The sequence below is a fragment of the Hipposideros armiger genome, unplaced genomic scaffold (assembly GCF_001890085.2).
Source record: "Hipposideros armiger isolate ML-2016 unplaced genomic scaffold, ASM189008v1 scaffold_31, whole genome shotgun sequence".
In the NCBI taxonomy this organism is placed as follows: Eukaryota; Metazoa; Chordata; class Mammalia; order Chiroptera; family Hipposideridae; genus Hipposideros; species Hipposideros armiger.
In genome coordinates, this window is record NW_017731381.1 from 5,379,685 (window position 1) to 5,397,590 (window position 17,906).

At 54.8% G+C, this 17,906-nt stretch overlaps 2 protein-coding genes across 6 annotated transcripts in view; one reads left to right on the forward strand and one right to left on the reverse strand.

The window, feature by feature from the left end:
* CDH22 (cadherin 22) overlaps positions 1-8,392 on the reverse strand; it is a 128,478-nt gene extending 120,086 nt beyond the window's left edge. For all 5 annotated transcript variants that reach the window (XM_019637085.1, XM_019637084.1, XM_019637081.1 and 2 more), the window contains exon 1: positions 8,105-8,392. The gene's annotated coding sequence lies outside the window, so the exon portion shown is untranslated. The remainder of the gene's footprint in view (positions 1-8,104) is intronic.
* LOC109379905 (collagen alpha-1(I) chain-like) lies at positions 6,969-8,575 on the forward strand. Its single transcript, XM_019636913.1, has 4 exons — positions 6,969-7,166; positions 7,342-7,504; positions 7,746-8,261; positions 8,379-8,575. Exons 1-4 carry the CDS (start codon positions 6,969-6,971, stop codon positions 8,573-8,575), a joined length of 1,074 nt encoding a protein of 357 aa, XP_019492458.1.
* Positions 8,576-17,906: the final 9,331 nt, after the last annotated feature.

The window sequence follows — 17,906 nt, forward strand, 5'->3', positions numbered from 1 at the left end:
CTAAGTGCTTTCCTTCTACCAAATCATTGAATCCTCTTAGCAAACCTGAGATAGGAACAGATGAGGAAACTGAGGCACAGGTTGGGGCAGCTTATCTAAGGTCACTCCGCTGGTAAGTGGCAGAGCGAGGGCGGGGACCTTGCAGTCTTGCTCCTGGGTCTGTGCTCTCCGCGGCCCACAGCAGTGCAGTATAAATAGGTTTGTGGAAGGAGGGTGGACAGAGAAACTCATGACAAGGCCCTTCCAGATCCCCCCTCCCCCGCCATGCTGTCCTCTCCCCCTCTGGCAGCCGAGTCCCCTTCCCTTCAAGCCCAGGTGAGAGGAGCATTTGAAACATGGAAATGAGAATAGTCTACTCTAGGGGCTGAGAACTTAGTCTGCCAGGGAAACGCTGTAGGGGCCTGGGCAAGCTCTCTTCTCCCCCTGGGCCTCAGATATAAATGTATCTATTGATGGCTGGGCCCATCAACCCCCAAAGGCCTTTTCAACTCTAAAATGCATAATCCTAAACATAGCTACTTGGATGACAGAAGACAGAGAAGCCCAGAGCCTCTTGGCCTCGGGGCCTGGCTGCACCTTCCAAGAACTCCCTGTTGTCTGCGAATACCCGATTTCAGCCCCCGGTTCCTGTGGGCCCCATTGTGAGGCTCAGTCCTACGTCTGTCTGGTCACCTGAATCTGTCGGGCTCGTCACTGCCCATCATCTTGTCTGCCCACTGACCTGGATACATCTGCCTCGGTTACCCATCCATCAGCCTGCCTGAGCCCATCCACCTCGTGTCCCCTGCCTGTCTGGTGTCTGTCACTCTGCCCATCACACACACAGAGTCCCCATCCCTGGTCCCCTACTTTGCAAGCACCACAGTGACAACAGACAAATAGGGTGGGGCCCTTCCTTTTCTTGTTTACAGAGAAGCCCAGTCTTAACATCAGAACCTGCTTTCCAGGAGCCAAAGTAATTCTCTGCCATCGGCATCCTCTGTCTTCCCCAGGGACCCTCCAGCCCTCTCCTCCCTGGGCCCAAGGGTTTCTGCTTGAGGAATCTGGTCAGGGTCACATGCCTCCTGCCAAAAAACGCCCAAGTGGTCCCCGAGGAAATCATCAGACAAGAGCGTGGAGATGTGTGTACAAGGATGTTCATTGCAGAATTGTTTGTAATCGCAAAGGGTTGGAAACAGCCCAAATGTCCAACAGTGGGGGCTGGTTAAATGAATTATGGTCCAGCCACACAATGGAGAACCAGGCAGCTCTTAAAAAATGATGAGGTAGATGTATATTTATTGAAATGGCAAGACATTCACAATATATTATCGAGTGAAAAAAAAAGCAGGTTACAAAGGCATATATATAAAGCAAGATGCCATTTTTATTTTTTTAAAATCTATATACGTCAAGAAGGATATGCACTGAAATGGTAGCCAAGTGGTGGTGGGATTATGGCTAATTAAAAATGCTTTCATATATAAAAAGACACTTCCAGATATATGCATACGTATAAATTTGCACACACATACACACATACGTAGTCACTCTGGATTGAATACTTCCTACGAGCCCAGCGCCGGCGCTAAGCCCTTTGTCTCTGTAACCTCATTTACTCTTTCCTGCCACCCGACAAGGGAGGTTCATTAAAACCATTTAACAGATGAGGAAACAGAGGCTCACTGGCCTAGGGAGCAGCAGAGCCAGGGTTTCAACTTGTCTCTCCCTGACTGCAGAGATCGCACTCTTAATCAGTAGGTCGTCACATTTCTCATTTTGTTTATCTGTAACTTGCCTATTTTAAAACATAACATATTTACTTGGTGATAAAGATGACAAAAGTTAATAAGACAAGGGGGAAAATAAGGCAGGTGAACTATACACAGTAACATGTCCCCAACCTCCAGGATGTTTGGCAGCTTTTCAGCAGGGTTTCTCCACGGGCCCATCCTGGATATTGGGCTGAGCCAGTCTGCTGGGGAGGGGCCGGGAAACCCTGGGAAGGATTGGGCCTTAAGGATTACAGGCTTCAATGCTGCTTGGCCTGAGACCGCCCCCTGCCTTTCTCAAGCCCAAATTTAATTCAGTGAGCATGCTTGTCTTGTGCCATATGCTGTGCTCATCGCTGGGGAGGCCGACATGAAAAAACCTAGTGCTGACCTTCAGGGTTTTCTCACCCGGAGCTGGGTTTCTCAACCCCCACGCTATCCACAGTTTGAGCTGCATAATTCTTAGTTGTAGGGACTGTCCTGTTCATTGTAGGAGGCTTAGCAGCAGCCCTGGCCTCTACTCACTACTAGACGCCAGTGGCAGCCTCCTACCCACCCGTGACAACCAGAAATGTCTCTAGAAATTGCAAGACATCCCCTAGGGGGCAAAATTGCCACTGGTTGAGAACCACGGATCTAGTGTGGATGACACAAGGCAGGCAGTAAAAAAAACAAAAAAACAAACAAAAATGAAAACTAAACTAATTTCTATGGGGCTGAGTAGAGATGGGAGTCCTATGTGCCTGAATGGGTCAGAGACGGCTTCCTGAGATGCACCTGTCCTTGAAATTCACAGGTCCCTCAAGGTTCTTTTCACTCTCAGGCTTAGCCTGGGTGATCTCATTCATCCTGTGGCTTCCAAGATCTATTTCCAGCCTAGAACTCTGAGAGTAGGCCCAGTCATGTCTGCACAACTGCCCAAAGGGCACCCCCAACTGCAGGTCCCACCAGCATCTCATGTGCACTCTGCCCACAGCTGGTGTCCACCTCTTCTTTGAAAGCCCTGCTCCTCGCACAAGCCACACAGCCTCCCAAGTTAGAAACAGGGACTCTCCCTGCCTCCCATGTCCATGAAGTCTCCCAGCCCTGCCTGTTCTACTCACAAGTTCTCCTCTACTGCCCAGGCCCAGCCACCAGCCGTGCTGGACCCCGCCTTCCCCACCAACCTATTGTCCACCCGGCCGCAGGGGGAGGTGTCTGAAAGCAAATGGCGCCATGCCTCTCCCCTGATGAACACCTTCCAGTGGTCCCACTGCTCTCAGGATGAAGTCCAAGCTCCTCCTGTAGCCTTCAAGACCCACAGGACCTGGCTTCCGCCCACCTCGCTGGCCTCATTTCCTGTAACTCCCATGCCCACACCCACAACCCAGGCTCCACATGTGCCACTTCAGCCAATTGAACTTGCAGTTCCTCTAATATTCTCTTCACCTCCAAGGCCTTGGTACCCTGCGCCCCTTGGCTTGGGGCCTCCTTTTCCTGTTCCCACCCCAACCCCTTTCTTCGCTAGCTAGTTGCCACTCAAACCTGTAGGTCTCTGTTTAAAATTCACTTCCTCCTGGAAGCCTCGGCTGCCCACCCCTCCATTGGCTCTTATCATGGCTTATGAGAATTGTTTGATTGTCTCCTTCCTGGGACCACCAGGCTTTTCTCTGCTGGGATCCTGTCTGCTTGGTCACCATTGTTTCTGTAACCTTTAGCACGATGCTGAGCACATAGCAAACACTTCATATGTATGTGTAACTCTGTATTTTAAACTGGATAGCAAGTAGATGGATGGTCAGACAGACAGACGGATGGGTGGATGCAAGCAATAGGTACCATTTGGGTTGAGTCTTGAATGCGTTGAAAAGCTCTCCAGGGGAATGGCATTCAGGTAGAAGGGAGTGTGGGGTTGGAGGCACAGTGGGAGATAAAGGAGGATGCAGACGGATTACAAGGACCTTGAATGTCACGGTGCAGAGTCTGGACTTAATTCAGTAGGCGATGGGGAGCCATGGAAGGGTTTTAATCAAGCAAGTGACATGATCCCACCTGCGTGAGAGAAAGAGCGCTTTGGCTGCAGCAGGGTTTGCGGTGGGGAGGGGACCAGAGGCTGGGAGGCCAGGAAGGAGGCTGCCACAAAGCTTTAGGGACAGCCACGGAGGTCTGAGCCAGAGCAGGGATCATGGGATGGAGGGGAGGGGACAAAAGTAGAGGCCAAGGGTGAAATGAATCTGGGGGAATCTAGAACATGTTCTAGCACCCCAGTCACATGCAAGAAAAACCAAACAGAGGAACAGACGCTTCAGGTCTTTGGGAACCAAGGGACACAAAGGGACAATAACAATAGCCATACCGCTTCATTTATGGAGTGTCCTGTGTGCCAGGCACTGTGCTAAGCACCACACATACTCATGCACATTTCATCTTCACAACAACCCGATAAAGTAGGTGTTATTTTTTTCCGCTGCATTTCACAGAGGAGGAAACTGAGGCTCAGAGAGGCGAAGTACCTTGCCCGAAGTCACATAGCCTTCGAGTCACAAATCTGGGCTGGTCTGACCCCAGTGCTCATGCTTTAAATCAGCTGTTCATCTTACACAAAGGAGGGAGCTGGTAGCAAGTGGATGGCTGAAGACTCCTGGGTCTGATGAGGAAGCAGGAAGTTCCCAGCCTAGTCCCAGTGGGATAGCAGAAAGAGGCCTGCTGATGGGAGCACAGAAGGAAATAGAGGGGAAGAGGGGAATCCCTCTAGGTCCCTGCACCTCATGTGTTCAGACCCAGACTCACCTATTCAGAAAGGTGTGTCCCTGCTGTAAGAGAACTGGGCTAAGGAGTGAACTGTGTGTAGATCCTCAACCCCAGTTGGGCTGCCTTTGTGGGAATTAAAGAAAGGCATCCTCCTCTGGGGGCAGTAGCCCCACAGGCCCATGGCTGAGCATATGAAGGCTTTTTTTGCAAATTAGAGAAAGGTGCCCTTTCCTCCAGGACACAGCCTGGCTTTAGAGCACCTGATTTGTGGAGTGGAGCTTAAGGTGGATTTCAGGTCCTACTCTCCTCCTGCACTGAGTCCCCTTGGACAGTCAGCAACCTGCCTAACTGTACATGCCAACCATGCCTCCAGCCCCCCTGTCCTGTACCCGTTTCCCAGGAGCCGCTCTGCCCCATCTTCAACGAGACAAATGTTTCCTCTGGCAGATACACAGAGCTCAAACCATTCCACAGACATGAGTTTCTTGTTAGTCCTTGCTTCTGCCATAAAAGACGATTATGCCCATCGCTCTGTTGAAAAAGTTGAGGTCAGAGCCTTTCCTGATGGTGGGAAAAAAAAAATCTAGGCTTTCTTTAGAGAGACCTGTATCAAAAGCACAAGGTTCCAGGAAGCAGAGGCCTATAGTCAAGAGCTCCATCTTAAGGGCACTCTGAGAAGTCCAGGGGGGTGGAGGGTGTGCCCACCCTCGCTGGGGGCACGAGGCTTCTCTCCCTGAGCCTGGCCTGAGGCCTGGGTCTCCTCTCAGCCTGACAGGGGTGATTCTCCTTCTTGTTCTTTTGGGTTAGCTCCAGGATGGGATGGGGGAAAGCCCCCAGCCCTGAGGCCCCAGCCCAAGCCCCCTCCTTAGGGTCTCCTCTTCCTCAGGAGCCGTCTGACCCCATCCTCAGTTCCCACCCCCTCCCGAGCTGAGCTGCACAGGCTGCCGCCTGAGTTATATAAACAGGAATCATCTCTCTCTCTCAGAATACCTGAGGCTGCATTTCAGAATGGAGCTCCCTGATGGAAGAAAAAAAGGGGGGGGGGGAGACACAGAGAGAGGAGAGGAGATTTAATTGGCTGACTCCTGTCGCCCATGTGGTAAATAACGGACTGCTCCAAACTTTGCTAACTCGGAGGAGACTGGCTCTCCCGGGGACCCTGCCCAGCGTCAGCCCAGCCCCCTCTCGGTGGGCTTCGGAACGCAGCCCTCCTGCAAAGGCCTCAGAAAAATCAGAGCCTCGGGAAGCAGAGCGGCCAGAGAACTGGGAATCCTGCCTCCAGGCACAATTATTCCAGACCCCCAGAAACGTCCCGAGATCACAGCCACCCCTCCACACACACACATGTTGTAGCAGGGCAGTGACTTGCCCGGGGTCACACCCCACCTTTAGGGGCCATGCTGCGTCCTCAGTGTCATTATTTAGGTTTCTCCACCAAAGACATTTCGACAGCTTCCCCTGGCCCTGGCCCCTGGGAGCGTTGGGGGTCTAAGATAGACACCTCCTCCTGCACTGAAGCAGGCGTCTCACTCTGCTTGCAGTGGGAAAGAAACTGCTCCAATTCCCCTCTGATTTGCTCAACTTATAAGGAGAAAGGGGAGGCCTGGAAGTCAGGACACCTGGGTTCCCATTCCAACCCTAGATATAGCTTATTGAGTGACCCAGGCCTCTTTCGGATACTTTAACATGGAAAAGAGGGATGCCCAGGAGGTCACTAATGTGCTCCATCAGGCGCCTCCAGGAGCCAGCTGAGGGCCAATCAGGGGGGCCAGCTGCCCCCAGGTTGAGAGAGACGTGGCTGGCTTTGCCCAGGGGGGCTGGCAGGGGTGGTCCCAGAAGGGCATGCACACACCCCCAGGAAGCAGTGTTTAAATGTCCACAATGGCCTTCCCTTCCAGAGGAACCGAAGAAGAGCATCCCAGACACTGGGAATTGGAGAGAAAGAAACAGGGGTGGGGTGGAGAAGTGGCTGGAGCAGGGACAGGGGTAAGGAAGAGGTGATTGCTGCAGAGAGAAACTGAGGCAGGCAGGATGGAAGGTGGGTGGAGGAGGAAATGGTCATAGATGGGCCTAGACAAAGGATGCGATTGTGGATACAGAGGCCAAAGTCCAAAAAGGGCTGTAGAATAGGAATAATGAAAGGGGACAGAGTGGGCATTGACAGACAAGTTTAGGGGGAACTAAGGAGGGACAGAGGGCATAGTGGTTAGGGAGTAGCCATAGGCTACAAGGCCATGGTGAGGTGGAGACAGGGTAACGGCGCTGACTAGTGGGGTAAGAAGATTGGATCCAGAACCCCGCTGGAGGTGTCCACAGAGGGCTGGCAGCTACCCAAACCCTCGAATGCGCCACTGCCTGTGCTGGGGGCACGATGACCAGCCCCAGGGACCCGGAAACAGTTTGACTCAGACCCACGGAAAACGGAGTTGGCTCGCCCAACCCCTGGACAAGAGTGGTGGGAGAGAAGGCAAGAGGCTTCCCGGAAGCATGAGGGTTGGAAGCGTTCCGCCGGCTTCAAGCGGCGGCTCCTCTGCCCACCACCAGGGGGTGCCCCCGCGGCTCGGGGAGACCTCGAGGGACTCCGGGTTAGCTCCTCCCGCTGCAGCCCCGGCTGGTGGTCTGCAGCCGCGCCCCAGCTGGGGCAGGGGCCTGACAGCGCCAGAGAAGAGGGAGAGGGGAGGTCAGGTACGGAGGCGCGAGTGAGACAAGTCCGGACGGTGCCACCGCGGGCCGCCCAGCATCCAGCGCGCCCACACAATCCATGCCTCCCCTTTCAGCGCCCCGGCCCTCGAGAGTCAGTCCCAAGTGGCGCTCCCTTTGGACGTGAGGCCGTCGGGCCCTGCCCTTCCTTCCTCCGTAGAGGGTACGGTGTGCCCATAGCCGGGTCCTCGGGAAGACGGCAGCGCTGCCCCTCGTTCTCTGCGGGTCTGCCCGACGGCCCGAGGGCAGCGGGGTCGAGCTGCTGGGGATGGCGGGGGTCCCCGTGGGCCAGCTCCGCTCTTCCCCCATAGATGGCCGCAGCCGTGCGTGTCGCCGCGGTTCGAATCGGCCTCTGGGTGCCCCCGGACACCACGCGACCTCGCATACATATAACCGCGCGCACACGCTCACGCCGTGCGGTATTTCCCAGCCCCGGACCCCGCCTCTGGGAGGGGCCCGGTAGTCGAGCCCCAGTAGCAAGGGGTGGGGGGCTCCGGGAACACCGGGGTCCCGGCCCCGGGGTAGAGGCCGTGCGCCCTCTCCCCAGACCCTTTCCGTGCCCAGGTTTGGCCCCCCCCCGCTCTGTTACCCCTCGGCCCGCGGGGGTCCCAGAGGCTCCTGGGCGCGCAGCGGGCGGGGTTGGGGGGCGGGTGGGGGCCGCGGGCTCCGGGCCGAGAGGCGGTTCAGCTCTGCGCCGGGGAAAGTTTGGACGTGGGAAACTCCCTCCCTACCCGCCCCGCCGAGAGGAGGGGGCGCGCGGGGGCCAGGCGCCGGCACCCCGGCTACCCCTGCGGCGGGAGGCTCGCCCCCCCCAAGCCGCCGCCTGCCGGCTGCTCCAGCGGGCCAGGGGGCTCCCTCCTGGATGGGCAGCCTCTCCTCGGCGGCTATCCGGCCGCCCCTCCCGCGGCACCCCGCGCTCTTACCTCGGGGAGCGGCCCGGGGCTCCCCCCAGTCCTGCCGCCTCAGGGCGCTGCGTGGGGCGGGAGCCTGGGCGCCGGCAGGCGGGCGAGTCCGGAGCCCGGCGGCCGCCCGGAGGAGCCAGAGGGAGAGCGGGCGCGAGAGGGGAAGCCGCGGCGGCGTGTGCGCGCGTGTGTGTGAGCGAGGGAGCGAGGGAGTGAGCGAGCGGGAGCGAGGGAGGGTGCGTGTCTGACTAGGGGGGAAGTGTGCAAGGGACGGATCCCTTCCTTCCTCCCGCAGCCTCTGGTGGAGACTCCGAGAATGCAGCGCCCGCCGGGCAGAAGCGCCGCGGCGAGTCGAGCCGCAGGCGGCCACCAGCCCCCGCCCCCAAGCCCAGTACCCCGCAGCTGGGGACCCCCGGGTCCCGCTACCCGGGTCGCGCCCCTCCCCCACCGGGAGGGGCCGGCCTCTCCATCCCACCCGCGGCCCAGTCCTAGGAAACCCCCGGGGGGCGGTGCCCCTCCTTCCTGCAACCCCAGATCAGCGCGAAGGGAGCGCCCCCAGGAGGGGGACCATCTACCTCCCCACCTGACAGCTTCCCTGGGGACCCCAGTTTGAGACCCGACCCTTCTCCACTACCTGACTTTACTGCATCTAAGGTCCCCTATTTTCCCCACTAGTATGGGAGCCCGGCTTCAGAGGAGGGGTGTGCACAGGCGAGGGGGGGGGGCGACTTCTCCAGTGACCGCCCCTGGCTGGCTGCCCAGAAAGGCCCCTGCACAGACCCGCCAGTTTCAGAAACAATCACTGCGTGTTGAGGTGGACAGAGGCCAGAGCCTAGTCTCCAGGGAGGTGAGAGGTCAAGTATCCCAGAAAAAGAACCACGTAGGCTTTTCCTTTTCTTTTTTTTTTGGAGGCGGGGGAGGGGGGGGTCGTTCATGATGGCCATCCCTGCAACCAACAAAGTAAGCAGGCAACACAACCCCATCCTAAATTCAGTGCCACTTTGGCCCACAGGGCCTTCCAATAAACTCCCCCTCCCCCCCATTTCTCCCCCCACACATACCACTACTCAGAAACACCTTCCAGGCTGATTTTCCATTCTTTTTAAAATCCAGGTAGCCCACTGCCAGAGGTCTTTTCTGCTGGGGCCTAGTTTCTTTTTCTTGGCTGCATGGCTTCCTTTTCAGTCCAATCTATCGTTAGGATGGGGCCTAATTGAGAACACCCCTGACCCCTGAGCTCTCAGTATGACATTTTTGATGGTGGGCTAGGATCCCTGACTTCCATAGACCCACCCTTTGTCTTAGGTTGGGAGTCCCCATAGGAGCCCCCCAAAGGGATGTCAGATAGATGGCTGAAGGATAACAGGAGACAGGACTGCCATCTGCCTCTGCCCTGCCATGCTGTCACTGACCAGACACAATGACGTGTGATCAGCTGCTGAAGTTCAGAGCAAAGGGCGAGCAGGCCCTTGGACTCCTGGGGGTCATCAGGGACACAGGCCCTACCTCACTCTCATCCTGCTGCTTCTCATACCCCCTTCCCAAATTTCCATCTTCACCCCCGCACACTGGTCCTTCTCTCATTCTCCCTGGTGATTACAATGGTCTCTCCCACCGGCTGCCCCTCCAGCCCCTCCCATAAAACTCCATCACGCTTTTATTTATTCTGTGATTTGCTCTCCGTGTGCCAGCCTGTTCCGTCCCCCTAAGTCCTTCTCTCAGTTTATTCCCCTTCATTGATCTCTCCCAGCCCTGCCTTTGTGTGGCCTTCCTTCTCCCAGTCTCTTTCTGGTCTCTCTCCTCCCCTCTCCTCTCTATTCTTAGCTTCCACTCTTTCATGCTTTCAGAGACCAGAGGCCAGCCCTTCCAAATGCATCTTCTCACTTTCTGTTCTTGCCTTCCCCTCGGACTCACTTTTGCCACTTGCTCCAGCTCTCCCTCCCTCCCTCTCTCTCCAGACCCTGGTGTGTGCTGTTCATCTCCGGTGTCAGACCTGCTTAATTGTCCACAGGTTGCTCTGGCCTGGGATACTGTTGCTCTCACATTTGCATGTACACGGTAGGTGCTCAATAAATGTTTGTTGAATGAACTACTCACACATCTCTTTATTTTGATCTCTTTTCTCCCCATTGTAGATCTCCTGCCTTTCTCAGCATCTCCCCTTCTCGGACTCACTTCCGCCATTCTTTCTCATTCTTCTTTCCTCCAACAAACCTTCTCTAAGTGTCCACTCTGTGCCAGGTATTATGCGAGGCTCTGAACACACATTGAAGTCACCACCAGCAATTATTGAACACTTGCAATATGCCATGATTTTGCCTTTAAGTTCTCACAATAATCAGATACTGGTAGGAGCCTCATTTTACAAATGAGAAAACGGAGGCAAAGACAAAAGAGCTGGCAAGTGGTGAGCTCAGGTGGGTTCCTGGCACCTGGGCTTGACCTTGCACTCTGGTCTGGGAGAAGGTAAGGGGGGACTTCTGCTGCAGTGTAACAGGTGCAACACGGGGCTGTGTAGTGTGACAGAGCTGGGCAGAGCTGGGCTGAGAGCAGCTTTGCCCCCACATAGGCTGTGAGATATTAGGCAAGCCACTTCCCTCGGCTTTGATGTGCAGATAAAACGATATGATAATAACAGTAGTTAGCATTTAGCAAGCACATGCCATGTGTCAAGCCCCGTGCTCAGTGTTTTGCACGGATTATTTAATTTGATTCTCAAAGCAACCAACTTACAAAGGTATAGGTGAGGAAACTGAGGCACAGAGAAACTATAAACATGCCCAATGTCACACTAAGTGTTTGCAGCAGAGCTGGGAGTCAAACTGAGGCAGCCTGGGGCCAGCCTGCACTCTGAACTGGTGTGCAGTACTGCCCCTGGGCAAGTAACTTGACTAGAGAGTATTGTAGGTGCTTAATTAGAGGTCTGAACCCAAGCACGATTATATTATGAGTGCACAAATAAAGGAGACCACTGCTCTTCCAGTAGTGGGGATGAGATGAGGGTGGATTGGGGGTGGGAGCACGGCTAGAATGATTCAGGAGGAGGGCCTGTGAGAGTCCTCTTTCCGCCTCCATCAGAAGAGAGTTCAGCTGCATCTTGATGCACTGAGCATGCTTTTTCTTTGGAGGAGTCACTGGGTCCATGGGCATTGCCCTTCCTCTAGCCCGGGGTTCCTCCACCCTGGCACTAAGTGCCATTTTGGGTCAGACAATTCTTTGCTGTGGGGGCTTTCCTGTGCATTATATAACACCATCCCTGGCCTCTACCCACTAGATACCAGTAGCACATCACAGCCCTCCCCCTAAGTTGCGACAACCAAAAGTGTGTCCAAACACTGCCAAATGTCCCCCCGAGAAACAAATGTACCCCATTCAAGAACCACTGCTCTATCCTGAATGCCTTAATAGCAGGGTCTGCTCCGGGGCGACTCAAGAGTTTGAACAGGTGTCAGTGAAGGGCACGGACAGGCCGGCTGCTCTCAGCTCCAGGCTCTGCCACCCTTCCTGCCCTTCTCTCCTTTTCTGCACTGGCTCACCCCATGGCCAGGGGCACAGGGGCTCACTTCTCTCTGTCCTCACTTGCAGCCCTGTCTCTGTCTTTCTATCTCCTTGTTCATCTCTTTACACCTGTCGGTTGCCTTCTCACCCACTGTCCACTTGTCTCCCTTTCTCAGCTCCCTCCACCTCTGTCTCCTCCTCTCTTGGGTCTGTTTCTGGGTCCTCTGACTCATTCTCTCTGTCTCCTTATTTGCCTCTTTCTCCCTGTCCCTCTATTCTTCTGTCTCTTTCTCTTCATTCATTTCCTTCTCCATTTGGCTACCCCCCCCATTCTCTCTGTCCCCCTCGCTCTGTGTCTTCCTGTCTCTGTTTGTCCCCTTCCTCAGTCTCCCCTTCACCTGCCCCACTATGACTGTCTCTGTCCCCGTCCTCCCCTCCTGCTCTCCCTCCCTCCCTTTTCCCTTTCCACCCTCCTCTCCCACACTTCCTTCTCCCTCTTCCCCCCCCCTTACTTCCTAGCCTCCATCCTCCCCCTCTCCCCCCCTTCCTCTATTCCCCCCCTACTTCCCCCTCCTCTCCCCGCCTCCCTCCCTCCTTCTTCCTCTGCCTGCTTTGTCTGTGGGAGCTGGAAGTTAAAAGCTTTTCCGAACTTGCTCTCCAGTCGCTGTTCCCTGCGCTTTCATCTCGCCAGCACATTTGTAAAACTGCGCAGACTGAAGGGCCGTGACATCAACAACCAAAGAAATGTCAGCACGGGGACTGGGCCGCCAGCCTGCAGGCGGGTGGGGGTGGGGGTGCAGTGTGGGGCAGTCAGCGCACACCTCAGCCCTTCCCAGGAAGGGACCAGTGATGGAAACAGAGATAGAAAGACCCCCACGAGGAGTTTCAAGTGCTCTGTACCTCTGGCAACCCTGCTTCCTCTGCCCTGGCGACCAGAGCACAGGGGGGGGTGTGTGGTGGGGGGAGCAGATGCCCTGGAGGAGGGGAAGGCCACCCAGCCTGGGAGAAACCCCCACGGGCTGCAGGTGAGGGGAGCAGCCAGCCTGCGGGGAGCCACATGCCACCAGAGCCTGCTGGGCACTTGAACACCTCACTGAGTTCACCCTGGAGCCAGACTGTCTGGGTTCAAATCCGATCACCCACTTACCAGCTGTGTCATCCTGGGCGAGTGACTTCACCTCTCCACCTCTCAGTTTCCTCAAAGGTAAAATGGGGACGATGATAACAGCCCTACGTCAAAGGGCTGGGCTGAGACTGAATGAGAGAATCCATGTGGGACACTTAGAATACGTTCTTGCTGTAATTAATAAGAGTAACAGCCACTCAGCAACGTGGGAGTCCAGATGTGGAAACCCCGATTTAGAGGGGGAAGTGACTAACCAGAACACTCAGAACAAATCAGGGACAGAACAGGGATTAAAGCCTCTCTCCGTCCCCCTTTCTCCTCAAGGAAGTGGGCACAGGGATGGAACACAGTTCCAGTTCCGGGGTTAAGAACTGAGTCTGCTTTGTTCACTGCCATCTCCTGTGGATACAGCACATAGTAGATGCTCAATAAATAGAGGGAGCGAAGGAAGGAAGGAAGGGAGGAAAGAAGGAAAATAGCTGGAAAGGTACCAAAGCTGGTAGATCAAAAGGCTATTTTGTTTGCAGAGGTGGGGTGGGCTGAGGTGGAAGAAGGAACCCAGTGCCTGGGGAACTTCTGGGCAAGGAGAGCTTGTCCAAGTCCAGAAGGGCCATCCAGGACCCAATTTGTGGCAGCCCCATTGACAGCAGACATGGCCCCGAGCCTGGGGCCCAGTTTTACACCAGGAGCTATCCAGCTGCAGAGACAGGCCCAGCCTTCCATCTCTGCAGCACCCCAACTCCCTGACCCAGCTGCTGGAACCTCAGTCTGGGACTAGGTCCCAACCTTCTGCCTCCCACACACAATTCTCCCCTCTTTTCTCTCTCTAGACTCAGATCCAAAGCCAGGGCAGCCCACTGGGAAAGGAGTGCCTTCCGCTTCTTCCTGTCCCTTCTGTTCAGCCCTAGACGGCATCTGCAGGCCTGTGGCCCCAGGCTGCAGGTGACTGCGCGGAGATGGAAATAGGGCTCCCCTGAGCTTTCCTGGAAAGCCCTAAAGACACAGTAAGAATAGAACAGGGCCTGAGTACTTGGACCATCCTTCCCTGGGGTGGGAGGTGTGAGACAGCCCTGCCACACACAACCTCCCCCCTCACCCCCCAATACTTCAAACACTCAACCCTCCCTGCATTATTCATCGGACTCTTCCCAGGGTGGCTGCAGGGTGCCCAGCCCAGGTGCTGAGGAGGAAAAAAGCAGGAGGGCCTATTAAATTTAAACACCGCTGAGGATTGTCAGATGTGAGGTTCTATTCCTGGCCTGGAAAAGAGCAGCCAGCAGGAGGGAAAGGGGATCAGCAGGGGGCTGGGGGAAGAGAGACCCACCATGGGGTGAGCGACTTGCTGAGAACCCGCAGGGAAAGGCTGTGATGCTGGAGAACCCGGGCCTTCTCTCACGGCAGGCCCTCAAACATGAGGAAGTGGACCTTGCTGTACCACCTCGCTCACCTGGTTCTGATAAGACAGGAAGGCCCACCTAAAAATAGCTTCTCTACAGTTACCTGAAAGCCCACCATTATTGCTTCAGCATGAGCAATCGGGCATCACCTCTCTGGTTTCATTTCTTGCTGCTTCCTTCTTACACCTTACTTACATCCTGGTAATGCCAAACGCTTTGAGTTTTCTTATCACACTCTGGACTTGCAAGATGCCATTCCTGCATTATAAAATGGTCCCCTTGGATATTGCTTTCTTCCTTTGTCTTGCAGGAAAACTCCTATTTGGCCTTCAAAACCCAGCTTAAGTATCGCCCCACCAGATAGCATTAAGCTCTCCCACCTCTGCACTCCATTGAACTTGGAGCACATGTCCCTCGTTGCTTTCCTCTTCCTGTCCCACATGGGTTCCCTGGAAAACTTGGGCCTTCTCTCACTGTCAGGTCTGGCGGGGCCATCACAGATCATGACCCTTTAAGAAGAAGCCAAGAAGGAACCAGTTACCCTGAGAAGCCTGAGGTCAACTCCCAGCCCTGGCTCTGACTGCAGTTCTCTGTGTGTTTTGGGGCAAGTCGCTGGTTCTTTCTAGGCCTTGGTTTTCTATTCTGTAAAATAAAAGAGAAGCAGCAGAGGGCTAATCTCACAATGATGGAGAACCCTTCCAATTATTAGAGTCCAGGAATTCTCTGCTCCATACGTACTTTTTCAAATGATTTCTTGCTCTTTCTCCATATGGATGCTGTCTGGCCAGCCCCCTGATTGATGCCTCAAGCCATGGCCTGCTAGAGCTGGCTTGTACTAGCTCATCAAAGCCAATTATTCAATTTTTCAGGAATTTTGCAAGCCAGTTTTTTCAAGCCCTTGAAATTGGCCCGGTTGGGAGTATTTACACCACGAAAATTGGCAAACATTGCAAATCAGGGCTTCCCTGCTCCTTCCCCCAGAGCCAGTTTTCCTCTACCTGAATGTCTCCATTCCCACCTCCAGGCCATGGCGATCCCCGATTTGAGAGGCCCTGCCCCATCCCTTGCTATCGGTCATTTCGCTCCTGGATTTCAAGCCTCAACTCACACGTCATCCACTGAAAGCCAGTGCTTCTGGCTTTGTCTTATAGTCCCCTCACTGTCACCTCATTCCTCACGGAATGCTCATTTTTAGGGACAACACAGTTCGACTAGGGAAGGACACACATTTTGCAGGGGACAGGTGTGAGTTTCCACTGGTCCTGCTCAGTGTCCGCAGTGTCATCTCCTTGTCAATGGGGTTTCTGCTCAGGCTCCTCCTACAGGGGCTTCCCTGGTCACTCCAGCAAAATGGCACGCCCCACCCCCACCCCACTCCACCTTGCCCCTGCCATCACTATCTTTCCACCTGATTGGTTTATCTTCTTAGCTCTCGTTACCCTCTGACATTTATACTTATTTAACTTGTTTGATGCCCATCCTTCCCTTTACACTGTGAGTTCGGTGAGGGCAGGGATCTTATCTGCCTTGGTCACTGCTGCATCCTCATCTCCTAGAACAGTGCTGGCACATAGTAGGTACTCAGTCATTTCATTGTATAAATGATTGCGTGACCTTGGGCAAGTCATGCCACATATATACAGTGTGGTATATATTCCTGGCCTAAGCTGCCTCACAGAAGAGCCCAAGACTGGGATTCAAGTCCCCTGTCCACCAGTAACTCATGGTATCACCTTGGGCAAGTCAACTCCCCACTCCCTGCATCTCAGTGTTGTCTACTTCTCAGGGGTCACGTGAGCTGATGAGCGGGAGTGAGAGATCATTTCAATCTTTGAGCCCCATTGGCTGCTCCCTCCCATCCCTTCCCCACCTTATTAATTTATCCACTGCTTCAGCAAATATGTATTGAGCATCTACTATGTGCCAGGCATCGAGGACATGGCAGTGAGCACCAGGATACCCCCATGGACTTCCATTCCAGTTGGGGAAGACAGTCAGATGCATTAGCAGAATAAATAGCACATGAAAGAGTGACAGTGCTAAGGAGAAATTTAAAGCAGGAAAGGAGCACAGAGTTTCAAAGAGGGAATTCACATTTGGGGACGGGGCTGTCAGGAAAATATCGCACTGTGAGGTGAGATATATGAAGCAAGACACAAAGGAAGTGGCTTTTTAGGGAAAGAGCCTTCTGGGTAGAGGGAATAGCAAGTCCAAATGCCAGGAGCAGGGGCGGGCCAGGTGTGTGTGAGGAATAGCCCAGAGGGAGGCATTTGGGTCAGGTGTCCCGTGAGCTGGGGGCAAATGATGGAAGGGCAGAAAGTCACCACGGCTGGTTCTCTGTCTCCCTGCCTCCCTGTTGGGTTGATGGTTCCTAAGTGTGACATGAAAGGCTCAAGAGGAGGCTGAGGGACGTCCCTTCCTCCTCCCCGCCTCCCTCCCTCCTTGCCTGCCTGGGCCCCCACTGTGCCAGTGGGGCACCCCGGCTCCCTGCATGTGCCCATAGCTTTTGGATGGGTCATTTATCTCCTGGTGCCATGAGTTTCTGGAGCCGGGCACTTCCTCCCCACTCAGCCCCACTCCCTTGAGTGGCAGAGACAGGTGTGAGGAATTAGCTGTGGGGACTAATGCCGTGACAGGAACCGGCACAAAAGAAGAGGACAGAGTGTAATGTTTATTACGTTTGAAGCAAAGCAAACACGCGGCCTATTTATGTATCTATAGAGAATTAATTGGCGAGCGGCAGCAAGAAGCAGATTATAAATTAGAATCATTTTCGCCAACTGAAACCCATTCATCTTGCTTCAGAATGGGCCTGTCACCTCCGCCTGACTAATTCCTTTTAAATTCATTGCTTTTTCTCACTGGCCCCCCACAGCTCTCACCTTGAGACCTGAACCCCACCAGGTGGTACCTTCCTCAGGAAAAGGCCACGTTTAAGCCCGATGCTTTTCTGGCGTCTACTCTCTCCCTACCCCAGCCTCCTGGAGCCCCCCACCCCCACCCATCTTGGATCTGAGCTTCTGGTATCCTGGCCTTAAATTTTCATCCCTTCTCCTCTGTGGCCTAGAGCCACTCTCAGCTTCTCTCCTGCTCTGGCTGGTCCTGAGAAACTGGTAGGAGGGGAGTCCTGGCAGAGGCCCAGGCTGGGCAGGTGGAAGGGGCAGCCCGAGGCTGCCATTCTGGGGACCCTGGAGCACTGGCCACTGCTGGCTGCTTTTGTTCCTGGGCTCAGAGCAGGCAGCCTCAATGGAATCAAAGGGAAGCCACACTGCCAGGTCCCTGGCGGGCCCAGCTCCATCTTCTCTCACCTGGAGCCCATGGAGATGAAAGGCTAGTCAGGTGCCAGCAGCTGCCAGGCCTGAGCGTGGTGCCATAACCGCCCTGGGCTATGGCCCAAGTTGCCCTTCCCTTCCTTTCACCCAAGCTGCCGGCCTTTGAGCTGGAGGCTGCAGTGGGGAGGCCTATGTCAAGGCCTTTCTGGGGAAGAGAAAACAACCCGAATGTGAATCCCCTGTGCTGGGACAAGGTAGCTAAACATTAGGAGCCTAACAATGAAAATCACGCATTCTGGAGTGAGCCCAACCTAGGTCTGAACTCAGGTAGCGCCTCGCGATCGCAGGTGGCAAGTCACCGCATCTCTGAAAGCCCCAGCTCCCTTTACTGTAAAGTGGGCACGATGCTAACAGCACCTATAACTTGAACTGGTATTCAGCTGGGCTCGTCAAATCTTGCAACACGTTCATAGTGGTTGTCAATGGTGATGGACCCAGTGTTCTTTCCTGCTACAACCGCGGTCCCACCA

Excerpts from the sequence above, each read along its gene's own strand:
- LOC109379905 (XM_019636913.1), top strand. The coding sequence starts at position 6,969 with ATGAGGGTTGGAAGCGTTCCGCCGGCTTCAAGCGGCGGCTCCTCTGCC. Across the intron at positions 7,167-7,341 it reads AGAGGGAGAGGGGAGGTCAG|AGGGTACGGTGTGCCCATAG; the intron begins GTACGGAGGCGC and ends CTTCCTCCGTAG. Across the intron at positions 8,262-8,378 it reads AGGGGAAGCCGCGGCGGCGT|CCTCTGGTGGAGACTCCGAG; the intron begins GTGCGCGCGTGT and ends TTCCTCCCGCAG.